The sequence below is a fragment of the Phyllobates terribilis genome, unplaced genomic scaffold (assembly GCF_046119375.1).
Source record: "Phyllobates terribilis strain yellow unplaced genomic scaffold, ASM4611937v1 Scaffold_9__5_contigs__length_417890890, whole genome shotgun sequence".
Lineage (NCBI taxonomy): Eukaryota > Metazoa > Chordata > Amphibia > Anura > Dendrobatidae > Phyllobates > Phyllobates terribilis.
Genome location: NW_027362769.1, coordinates 84784770 through 84798089, shown reverse-complemented (window position 1 = coordinate 84798089; position 13320 = coordinate 84784770). Strand labels below are relative to the sequence as shown.

General features: G+C 37.1%; 1 protein-coding gene across 8 annotated transcripts in view; it reads right to left on the bottom strand.

Annotated features, from left to right (window-relative positions):
- The window catches only part of COL6A3 (collagen type VI alpha 3 chain), a 138664-nt gene that overhangs the window by 96498 nt on the left and 28846 nt on the right, over positions 1–13320 (bottom strand). For 6 of the 8 annotated variants that reach the window (XM_073646691.1, XM_073646690.1, XM_073646692.1 and 3 more), the window contains exons 2-3: positions 6129–6254; positions 36–635 (exon numbers count right to left, since the gene is read on the bottom strand). In XM_073646691.1, the coding sequence (XP_073502792.1) occupies positions 36–635; positions 6129–6225 (697 nt within the window). In that variant the 5' untranslated portion in view covers positions 6226–6254. The remainder of the gene's footprint in view (positions 1–35; positions 636–6128; positions 6255–13320) is intronic. The other 2 variants (XM_073646697.1, XM_073646696.1) reach the window with 1 other exon arrangement.

Below are 13320 nucleotides of genomic sequence, written 5' to 3'. Positions count from 1 at the left end.
GAATCTACCAAAATTCAACCATACGTCCTACATACCTTCGGTTATAATAGTTGGGGGCTGTAAGACTATGGTCCTTGCAGCTACCCCAGCAATGTAAGGAACAATTTGAGTCTCCATTTGACCTAAAGCCTGGAACTGGGATGTAGTGAATACAAAGGTGTCATCAGTTGCAATCTGTTGCAATTCGTTGGTGTCTGCCCTTGCCACGCCAATGCAAAATGTGATGATACTGTTAAGTTTCAAAGCATTGGCAGCATCTCTCAACTCATCATTTGCTGGACCACCAGTGATCACCACCAGTGACTGTGGAACTCCTTCTTCCCTTCGGCTGCCACCAGCAGAGCTAAACAACTGCTCCACCACATATTCAAGAGCAGCCCCCAGATTTGACTCTTCTCCACCAGCAAACTGTAGACTCTTCATGGCATTAATAAGTTCACGTTTGTTAGTATGCTCATCCAAAGTGAATTCTATTTTGACATCATCACTAAATTGTACCACTCCCACTTGGATCCGGCTCCTTCCAACCTCCAACCGCCTTTCCACATAATTCACCAAGAAGTCACGAATGCTGTTGAATCCCGAGCGTCCAACATTGTTTGAGCCATCAATGAGGAAAACCAAATCAGCTGAGTCTGGTATTATTGATGGCACAGTGGCATTGGATGAGTTGTTAGATGACAAAAGGTGGAAAATGCAAAAGTGAAAAACAAAAAATAGAAAGATGATAGAAGAGAAAGAAATGCAAAATGTGACAGTGTTAATTAAAGTGCAGTGGTCACATGCAGAAGTATCGTGTACACATGTTTCTGTGAAACCGCACTAAGAAACATGATGCAATGGAAGTAAGGGATATTCACCTGATGCATCATCACTTTTGGACCCCTCTCGTGGGTATCTTGACAACACCATTGTATCATTTACATAATTTCAGAACTTTATGAATTTCTCATCTTTTATATGATCACATATGGGTCATGTGCCAAAGCAGAAACTTGCTGAGATTAAGCATACGAATATTTTGACTTTCTGCGATCGTTTCCTGCTTATGGGGCTATGTTATCATAAAACTTTGTAGAGAATTTTTGGAATATGTAGATGAGCTCATAGAGTAAACTATAAATGCAGGCTAAAGGGTTTAGAGCTCATCTTTAATGACACTATACAACGTCTTCCATGCTCACTTATATACTCCAAAGTCTTTTTTTATACCAAACTGCGGGTTATGACTGAATTTACTGGCAAAGATATAAAACAACGGTAAAGTCTGCAGATGTTTTCTTAATTTAAGCTTGCAGGCAGAGGTTTATCTGAGTCATCCCGCCTAAATCTTATAAGAATGGATAGACTCCAAATTGGGAAATCCGTCTAGATTATGAGATAAACTGTAGCAGTCTCTTCTATTAAACAGTCCTGCGAGATTCTCTTCTCTGTATTATATTTGCTACTGCATGAACCCAGATGGTGTTTTTACAAGTCTTTTTAACTTTTGGGCACAAATTTAGAAACATTCAGACGCATGCAGATGAAAAGCAGTGCCGACTTACAGCTCAGTATAAGACCAGGGTCCCACATTTTCTCTCATCTAAGAGAATCGGGCAAATTATGCCAATCACACTCTGATCACGGTGCGAGCACAATGTGATCCAATTTTCTCAGATTAGGAGAAGATGGAAAAAAAATATTTCTCCATCTTCTTCATTGTGGAAATCAGACTACATTCAGATGTCATCCAAATGTAGTCTGATGTTCAGAATGGAAATGCAATGTTTTCCACTGACTCATTGACTTGAGCATGTCCGAGTGTGATCCGATAATCAGAGATATGCACGGCCCCATAGAATAACATTGGTCCAAGTGCGATCCAATGTTTTGTCGGATCGCACTTGGACCAAAAACGCGGTCATGCTCACGAGCCCTAAGTCAGAACCATTCATGACTAGTATAGAGACCTTACGGTGGCCAGGATTCCATATAAAAATATCTAATTTTGTTGGTCTTTATCAGGAACTGGTATAAAGAACTACCGTAAACATCTAAATGCACAAGAACAGTAAAAGTTGAGATGCTTTGGGACAATGGCTCTATAAATTTTTGCATTAGCAAATGACCTATTGACTTGTGAACTATAGATGATGTATAAATGTATGTAGATACATGTAAATACATAAATTCATAAAAATAAACAAATGTATTTGAAGGTATGTAAATAATTGTAAATACATAAATGTAATTAAATGGATGTGAATGGTATGTATATGTAGATGGTAAATGGTGCTAGAGCCACAACCGGTACAACTCATATATTGAGAATGAGCCAATACCAAAAATTAAAATGCATCCTGATGATTTGTAATATATCCCTCACAACCACTGCACAAAATAACATTTCATTACACAACCGCAGCATTTAAAATCAGCGTTCTGCATTCTGTTTGGATAGGAGCTGCCAGACCATAAAATGAGAGTCTGACAAAGCATTGGCTATCTAACATAACAGAGACCTTGTCAATTTACCGTAATTTATGTACTTTTTACAGTATTTGATTTTATGTAATTTAATCATTGAGCATTCTCTTTATCCGTTTAGATAAAAATATACACATGTAACAATGTGGTTACTCTACTTATTTGGTCTAATTGCACTGGAAAGATGGCATGAGCACCATCTGTAGGAAGAGTCCCTCACAAACTTCAATGGCATAAATGATATAATTTGTGTTAGTGAAAAACTGACTCAACCTTCTAGTCAGCCGACTAATTAAATGCTGTCCTTCAGTGTTCTTTTTGGAAAAGTGATGGTGATCAATGCCAGCTGAGACCTAGAGTTGTTAAGTAGTGATGGCAATATTCTCCAACATTCCACATCTTGGAGGATCTTATGACAACTACTCAAATGTTTAGACTATAGTATCCCATAACTGTTATGCATGTCTTTTTATAGGATATTTTAACAAAGACTCACACTTCAAAGCGACATCTACTGTCAATTCATCTAATGGTAATTACTGTACTATAGAACAAATGAAAGGTGGATGACTTCTGTCGAAACCCATCCAATTTACTCATGGGATAGAAAATTTAACATTTTTGTTTGCAGTGTTTTTGATACTTTTTAAGGATATGATGTATGCAGCAAAAGAGAGTCTCTCTTTTGCTGCATACCTCATAGTCTGAGAGTTTATAAAACCTTTCTGAAAATATTATTGGTATACAGCTTTTAAAAAAGGGCTGAATGAGTTCCTGAGTACACATAACATTGTGGGTTATAGTTAATTTAATGACAACAAATGTATAATTGGTAGAGAAAGGTTGAACTTGATAGACCTAGGTCTTTTTTCAACCTATGTAACTATGTAATGTATGTATTGCAATATTCTATTGCTTCCTTTAACTTGCTATTGGATTTTCTATATTTTATGATCTCTTTAAATTAGTCAACCAATGTCAGAGGTAGATCTGGAAAGCAATTATTCAAACCAGTAATGCAGAATCATGTTAAGGCATTTATGACAATATCAGTGATGACCAGATATGGTCCCAGCTCCCCCATGACATACCACATACTAATTATTTTTCTTAATGCAGCCATTTTTTTTTTGTGATGTTGGCATTTTTTCAAGTAGCCAATGAACATATAACAAGTAATGTTACTAATGGAAAGTTTTCTTCTGTAGGGATTGCTGCTAGTATAGCAGTGTATGTTTTCTTTCCTTGACCACAGACTTTACAGTCTTACTGATAAGACATTGTTAACTCTCGGTTCATGTTTTAATGCAACGTTTGGACTTACAGAAGTCTCTTGTAGCTTTATCTTGGCACTACTCCTGTTTTCATCCCCTGTTGTGTTTTGGCAGTGAAAAAATGAAATAAATTTATGTATATTATGTGTACTAAGTAATTTTGGAGGATTAGTTGCCTCGGGGTGGTCTTTGGAGTAGATATGTAGAGTCATCACTGTATAAAATACATTCACAGCAACATTTAAACACTTTCGAGTGGCTGGCTTTCACATTAGTCTTATTCTAAGGCATTATGAAAAATAGCAAATGTAATCAGGATTTTATCAGAGCCCTAAATATTTATATGGGTGCAAGAAAAAAGCGCTCCAGCCATGTCCTGATAAACATCCTAATAAAAAGAGAAGTGTCCAATGCTCCAGATTAAAAACTGCTTTATTTAGTTATTAAATGGCTGTCAAATCCATCAGAAAGCACTGTATAAAAAACTCCAACGCATTTCTGATTCACAATGCATGCTTTTTTAAGGTTATGATTAAGGACACATTCTGCACATTCTGAATTTACAGCTATTTGATGGTTAAATCAAGAAGTTTTTAATCTAGAACGTTGGGCACTTCTCTTTTCACTTAGATTAGGAAAAATAATCCAATAGTACAAATTATCCAGTATATATAATATATAACAGAGCATAGTATAATCTATTCGGTATGGTAGGAAGTCCAGCCTTTCGATGATCATTAGACGTCAGTGCGCTCTACATGGTGAGCATGCTTCTGACGTGTTCAGATAGCATGTCTTGTGCGAGTGAAAGGTAGTGTTGAATATCTGATACTTCAATATGTTTCCTCATGAATTTTATCATTTCCATGGCAATTGAGAGTGAAGTTTAAAGAGAGGTGTAGCATCATGGAAATATAAACTCATTAAGAGTTCAAGTGAGTACAAGCCGCATCAGTCACGACCTTGAGACTTGTCATCTAAGTTTGGGGCCTTCAAGATTGGATGTTCTAAAAACATTATTTAAAGTGGGTGGTAACTGGCTGAGAAATGTCTGTGAAACCATGGAGCTTAGATGATGTCATTTACACAATCCTTGTTACCCCCTGCAACTGAGATGATGATGTCATTCATAGAATTCTTTTTACCCCTGGAAAGATTCATAAAACTAACTCTAAAGGGAAATATTTGTCACAAGAAAATATTCTATGATTAACATGGATTGTGGAGAAGTGTTCCTGGATTTAAAAGATATGAACACCTCTTGGTTTTCATTTTTTTTTTATAAAGAAAATCCATGAATTTTGGTCTAACAAATTTTTTGTAATAGGGTTTCATTAAAAACCTTTGGCTTCTATAGCCTCTATGCGTCACTGTACATAGCAGACTGCGGAATGAGTTAAGTCAAACCTGTCTTTGGGTTTATAATCCTTATTTCTCTTATCTTTAACTAATTTGTGACCAGATCAACACATTTGTTTTAGTTTGGGGCAATAAGAACTATAAGGGGTTTATGTCAATGGGTTTTATAGTAAATTTACGTTATCTAATGGCTGTTAAATGACCACCAAATAGAGAGATGTTTGTCGATTGGTGGTCATTTAATAGCCTGTTTAGACAGGCCAACAGCAGTTCTCATGTGCTTAGGACGATCGGTAATAGATCGTTCTGTGCAAATAAACTGCCATTGCTCTCGGCAGCACAAGTCCTGTTTACACTGGATGATGTGCTGCTGAGTACAGTGATTTTTAGCAAGCTTAAAAATCAGTTCACCCCACGATTGGCAGCCTGTTTACAATCGGCAAATTATCGTAAAGCCATTATCTCTCGCCCATACTATAGATTACAGATGATCACTCGGGGTGCAGTGCTTTAGAATTTGCAGTGGGGCCGAGAAGCTTCGAGTTATATCTCAGATCATGATGATAGTCAATGCCTAGAACAAAAACATTGTTCCCACAGCAGGTGCTCTTTATTGTTCACATTAAGGGATGTAAATGGTAATTAATCAATAATACCTAATGGAAACTATGCAATTTTAATAGGTGATTACAACTTAAAGGTTTCCCTATAAACTGAAATTTTGGAACCATTTAGGTTTAGTTAAAAGCGTGGTTCTAAATAATGTACATATAATATATTTTTATAAGTTTATAAAAACAACCTTTGAAAAAAATACAAATATGTTACTTACCTGTAGAATATACTATTTAAGTTGAAAGTTTCTTAGATGGCAATGTGAACACTATTATGATATGATTATTTTATTATTGTATGTGTACTTTCCTAATATATGTTTCTATAATATGCTTTATGCAATAGACAGCTTTCTTAAGTGTAAACTTAACCTTTTTCTCCACTTGACCAGTCGGATGGCTTTACACCTACCTTCTGGCGCTTGTGCATCCAGCTTGTGGATCCCTGAGAGCACGAGGCACAAAGCAGCCAATAGCGGCATGACCCGATGCTCTTTCATCTTGCCCATGGAATGTCCGTAAGCACCAGATTATCAAACTGTATGAAAAACAAGAAGAATAATGCAAATACATGAAAAAAATTGAAATAATTTTGTTTTACTATCTATATATTATCCCTAAAGGTTGGAAACCCATTTAGACAAGAACCGCATTTAGCCATTAGTACTAATCTCTATACAATGTACACTTTAGAAAATGTTTTATGATGAATTTGATAGATTGAAGTTAGGCCAACAGTGAGGTTTTTGTCTAAGATATAAAAAAAAGTAGAAGCCGGGAACGGAAAGAAAATGGAATTTTTAGGAAATGAACATATTTACTCCCATGGTCAAGAAAACCTCAGAATTTTCTGTAGTAAAAAGAAATTGTTTCTGAATGGGGCATAATATTATTTTTATGTTACAAAGGGCGATCAATAGAAATAAAACAATAAAATCACAATTGTTTGCTTCTACTGGTTAAGTGTCCCGGTCCACACTTCAGGTAAGTTCTCTCTGTCCGTGGACGGGAGCTGCGCAAGTTTCCTTACCCTCCGGGATCCAAGTCTCATCTTATGATTGGCCAGGCTGGCAATACGCCATCCGTGCACAGCACGCCACTTCAAATTCACTGCAGGAGAATCAAGTCCCGCCCCAAGGAACCCAGAAGCTCAGGAAATTAGCTCAGCTTCTGCCCACGGACTGAAGGCACTGACCTGAACCATGGAACAGGGTTTGGTGATCCGCTCATCTCTGCTTAATTGCCTTAAAGCGGATCTGTCACCAGATTTGACAATACACACTACATTCATGATTAATTTGCTTTCTTAGACCTGATGAGGCTAGTATACTTATTTTGAAAAATCCACCTTACAATTATCTTTTTTTAAAGTTTTGAGAATGAAAATTGTATTACTTAGCATTCCATCTGCTTTAGTCCGACTAATTTAATATTAATATTCTGCATCCATTCAAACATGAATTTTCTAAATAAGTACATCATGACTTAGAGATCAGTCAAATTATTTATGTAGTTTGCATTATGAAATCTATAGAAAGAGCTGCTTTGATTTAATTGATGGGGTTTTATTACTTGATTTAAATGTGTGGGATTAAAGGAACATTCATGCAAAAAGTAATGTGAAATTAAACAATAATTATAATTGCCCTCCCTGTTTGTTAACCTGCAGCATTTTTTTGCATGATACTGCTAGAAATCTTGCAAAGAACAAAGCAGTTAATCTCCTGCTTATCAATTCCAACTTCACCTGGGGGCCAGATAAAGCTCTACAGCTTTGCAGCTTCTGCTGCAGTCAGTTCTATTACAGCCAGACACAAGAAGACATTGAGGACAAGTACAGTTATGGCTGAGCTACTAAGATGCAGAGATTTTTTTTATATGTTTCTCAATTTTTATTGTAATATGACACAAAAGGGATAAATAAACAGTAGGAGAGTAATTACTGGAATATTTATGTGCTTTTAGTGTCTTTAGAACCAGTGGTGTCCAATCCAAAGGACCTCTAGCAATAAGAAAAATAAAGGGACTGCAGTGTTTGCTGGCCCTGATTTTGTTGCTAACAAAAAAATCCAATAAAAATTCAATAGTTATTAGATATATTTAAAAACACCCTTTGCAAAAAGTAAGCCAACAAAGACAAAAAACAACCAAAAGAAAAAATTCCCATATATTATCCAACCAACAGTAAAGTAGTCATACCACATTGAGGACTTAACCCCCAAAATATGGTGCTGATAAGGATATCATATGCGTAACCTTTATCTAAATTTGTGGGATAAATGTCAGTGTTATATCTGTTCTCATATAGTACAGCTAAGAAAAACCTACCGATATCATACACTCATACATAGCAGACAAAAAATCAGTTCAAAGAATGAAATATCCACAAGTCTAGGATAGCGGTAAAAAATCCTGATTTATCCCTAGGCTGTTTGCTTGTCTAAGCCGTGGAGGTTGGCACCCTAATAGATAAAGCGAAAAATGGCGCCCCCGCTCAACAGTTACTATACCTAATATTCCCTAATGAAGGGGGATTGTGAGAAAACTTTAAACCAATATACTACTAAAATGTGCTAAGCAAAAAAAAGGGTCAGCTCCAAAAAAATGGAGATATCTCGTCAGCTACCGCATAACATGAAAGGATAATATTTCCTGCTAATATTTTTTACAAAAATATCTGTACAATAATATGTAGGGAAATTTCACATGTTAACGTGGAGCCTTCCAGAAAAGACAGAGGATGAAGATTTTTGAAGATTTTGTTGATGCCTAACACATGCTAACATTTATGCCTATATATAAAAAAGTCATAAACTACTGGTTTTCATTACAAGCGTTTCATAGCAGTCTGAGTATTACTAAGCTCATGCATAAATACAGTTGAAGTCAAAATTATTCAACCATCATTGCAATTTAGGATGATTACCAGAACTTGCAAACTTTCTGCTGCTTGCAATAAACCTATCAAGAACAATGTAAATCTCTCAACAGAACTGATATAACAAGTGATTTATCCAAATTCATCGCAAAATGGCAATTGTAATGATACTGAATTCTCAGAATTCTTCACATTCTTCATGACAAGCATCTTGAGTACTTAGTAGAGCCCTTCTGGATGATATGACCTGCAGAAATTGTGATGCATTGTCACACACCAGCTTCTGTCACACGTTCCTGAGCTTACACAATTCTTCATGTGCCACGGCCACCACTTCACTAAGATTTTTGGGTTTGTGTGACGACCACTACAATTTTTCTTAGGTTTTTGGGTCAGTAGTAGTGTATGTCTTGGTGTTTGGGTATGGAGACTTTCAACAGTATGCACCTTATTGTACAGACTGAAATCTCAGTGCCTGTTGTCACTCGATCTTGCTACAGATCTTTTATAGTTGCTTGAGGGTTTTTGAACACCTGTCTCTTCAGGAATCTGATAACTTTGTCTTTTTGCCACATCCTGGTAGTCAGTGTTCCTTTATCTTTGACCTTGAGAACTTTACTTCCTGCTGTATTTCTAGGACCATTTAATGCCTTAATATCGCTTTGTATCCTCTTCTTTGTTTGCGCAGGACAGTGACCTCTTTTCTTAAACTTTTTGGGCTGCTCACTTGACAACCCAAGAATTTTAGTGAACTGGAGCCCACTGCCTATTAGAAATTGGTAAGATTCCTCAGGAATGCTACCAGAAGCTGGTGTATGGCTATGTATCACTTTTGTAGCAGGTCATAACAGCCAAATGTTCTCTACTAAGGACTAAAGGCGGTCTGTTATTAAGGGGGTGAATGATTCTGAGACTGAAAAAAACACTAAAGTGATATTTTGTGATGAATTTGGAGAACTTACTTGTTATATTAGTTGTGCTGAGCTATATATGTTGTTCTTGTTTGGTTTATTGTAAACAGCAGAAAGTTTGTACAATTTGCTTATAAACCTAAGCAAATTGTCTCTTCATAGAGGAAGAGGACTAGAACTCTAGTGCCACCTATAGGAAGTAGCGATCCTAAAAGTCAATATCAACTCTCTAACGAGCCTTGTCACATGACTTAGGATTAAAGCCAAAACCAGAATCTCAGTTTGCAGACACTGTGTTTTGGGCTACTGCCCCTCCTCAGTGCAAAGTATGAGAGCTAGTTTGGCTGGGTGAGAGGCGTCTGATCGGGATCCAAGAGGTAATGTTTCTCCTTGCAGAGAGTGACATGTCAAGCCTGATGTGCCAAGGCGAGGAGACTTTGAAGCCGCAATTCTCCTCTGGGAAATATTCAAATTGTCACTCTCCACAAGGAGAAATGTTACCCCTTGGATCCCACTCATAAACCTAAAAATTTGCAATGGGGCTAGAATAATTTTGATTGCAACTGTATGTAATAGCACATACTGGACATACAGTATCAAACCACAGACATGGTGACTAAAAGGTTACTTAAAATGAGATACGTAGAAGAGTCTAATGAATATATGAGTGAAGTATATTTTCTGTATATTATCATTAGCATAAAACACAAGATCTCAAACACAAGCATCACAGTGATTTCTTGTATTGTTTAATTTAGAGAAAACGATTACCTAGACCAAGAGGTGATTCATCTGTCATTTAATTTTTGTATTAAATTTAGTGTATTTATCTTCCAACAACAAATTGTGCTATCATGATGGTAAGAATAACAAATTCAGAATTGCCGCATTTCTATGTGTATACTGTAGTAGTGACAATATGATGCAATCTACTACAAAAAGCCACAAACTCCTGATTGAAAGTGTAAAATTAGCACAGATCATTTTCAACATGGTCATAATACTGCAGCACTACATCGCAACTTAGATATTGTGATTGTGGGGAACCACATTTAGATTAATATAGAACGCTATGATGATCTGAGTTTGGGTCAACAAAACTGAATCTTGTAACCCCAAAATGGATGTAAAAATGCCGCATTATTACATTCATTGGAATCCGTTCTAAGAGATGAAGGCACTCAAATTTAAAAAAATATTTGTACTCTTCCTACTATTCCCACAGATTTTCCCCTTTTGACTTCTATGATGAAAAATAAATCTGCATAAATCAGCACTGAATAATTAGGTTACCTTTAAGGCCAGGTATAGATGTTGTACATTTACTAGAGAAGAATCTGAATTAAGACTTCCCTTCTGAAGAGCCAATTTGCATATTTATTTTCCCAGAGGAGCATTGTACGGCTCATAAGCCTCCTTACACTGGCATGCCAGGCATGTCACTCTCCACAAGGAGAAACATTACACCTTAAGACTAAGGTATTTATGCACCTAACATTTAGGAAACTCGACCCAGACAACAATGGTTATTAAAATAATTTTCAAGGTTTACTACAGAAAACCATTCTGCTCGGAGAGAATGCTTATATGGGAGTGGTACGACCCCTTTAAATTATTTATACAGTACGTGCCTTGAATATGAGAGGGTTCTTCCTGCCAAGAAAGTAGCCCACCTATACTATTCAGTGTATATATATGCCTATGTACTTCTGCCAGTGAGGTCCTGGCCAGGGAGCTTGTTACATTTAGGTCACAGGTTCAGAGGCTGATATACCCTATTGTCCAATTTAGGAGGACTGGACTATAAGGGCATTCATCATTGGTCACACTGCCTGGTTTTGTAGACAAATTCGTTATGGTTGTCATTTTGTCTAAGGAAGATAAGGAAACGCCGCTAATTAAAGAAATAAATTGTCTCTTTTCCTTGTAGCCCCCATCTTTCATGATGCCATCTTTACTACGGGCAAATCCTATACTTTATCCACTCACAGTGTATTTTTTGCTATTACTTGAAAACTGGAATCCTATAATATAAGCCCAGTAGAAATGGAAGACGTGACATGAAGACCTCATCTTCTCCTTTCCTTATAAGTCTAGTGCAGCTGATTAGTGAAGGTGATCCTGACATGAACTCGACAGCGCCACAGTGACAAAAATGCAATAGAAAATCTGCTTTATCACAACTGCTATGTCTCTGGCAGGTCACTTTGCCTTGCTCCTCGCCTCCATGCCAGGAAGTGACATTACCTCCGCCTACTCATCTGCCAGCGCAAACCATTCACACGTCTCATATTAGAAAAATCTTCATATTGTTGGGACAGTAGAACTGTTTTCCATATAGAAGTTTAATTTACAGCCTTTGGAAAATACAATTAATGGCTGGTATGTGTCATTAAAAGCATACGTTAACTGTCTGCCCAAGAATGCCCCTGTAAAGCGACTGCAAAGAGCCAAGTATGAACTAAATTATGCAGTAATACGTTACATATGGAATTTTTGACTCCAGACTTACATCCTGCCTTTTATTGAATGGCAAAGGACCCAATGTATGAATAGAGGTTTAATACCAGATATTAAATATTTTTTTGAAAGTTGCATTAAATAAATGTCTTAGATGTTCAAACTGTTAATGGGAAAATCGATTGTTTCTTATTATAACTATTAATTTGTGAGTTTTTTTCAGTCTCCACGATAAATAATTATTCAGATAACCTGTTGGCTGAGAAGAAGCTTATATGTGTTTGGGCTCTTGCCTAATAGCTCAGGGTGTGGCTCATGGGTGAAAAATCTGGATTTTCATAGTCAGGTGTAGTCCATGGCATTAAATAGGACACCTGGTAGCTAGAGATAAGCAGATGTTTTGAAATTCGATTTCAACGTATTTTCCCCAAAAATTTGATTTGCAGCAAATAAAGTTGTGTGAATCTCAGAACTGTAAACCATGTAATTGCTCAGAAAATACAAGTGGCGGAGAGGAGAGAAAGAACTCTGCTTAATCACGCTAAAGAAAAGAGAGAGCAAGAGAGGAGCCCACTGAACATAAGAGCTTACACTCTACAGGAGAGAAGACCCAAATGACCATAAGAGCTTACACTCTACAGGAGAGAAGACCCAATTGACTAAAAGAGCTTACACTCTACAGGAGAGAAAAAGAGAGGACACTGCTGACCATAAGAATTACACTCTACAGGAGAGAGAAAGAGAGGACACCGCTGATCATAAGAGCTTACACTCTGCAGGAGAGGACTCTGCTGACCAAAAGAGCTTACAGTCTACAGGAGAGAGAAAAATAGTGAAGATCCTGCTGACATAAGAGCTTACACTCTACAGGAAAGACAGAGAGATGACCCCGATGACCATAGGAGCTAACACTCTACAGGAGAGAGGGGGCCCCTTTGACCATAAGAGCTTACACTCTACAGGAGAGAGAGAGGATCTTGCTGATCATAGGCGCTTACACTCTATAGGAGAGAGAGATTTACCCAGTGACTTTGGAGATGGAAAATGGCTCTGCCATACAAACTGTGCTCGACTGGTTACTGCTGATTTGGGATGGTCGAGGTATTGACCACCACTGTACAAGGTATGGTAATCTGTAAGATGTCATAGCTAAAGGACATTATGGGGAGGCCTGTGAGACAACGTAAAATGATTATAGCCTACTCCCTGATGCTTCAGCAGTGTGGGAAATTGGCAAGGTTTTTTTTGCAAACCATGAATCAAATCTCAAAATGTTTTAATTCTTTTGAAATCTTGAATTTCAGGAAATTCGACTCAAACTTGATCCTCCGTGGATCGATCCGCTTATCTCTACT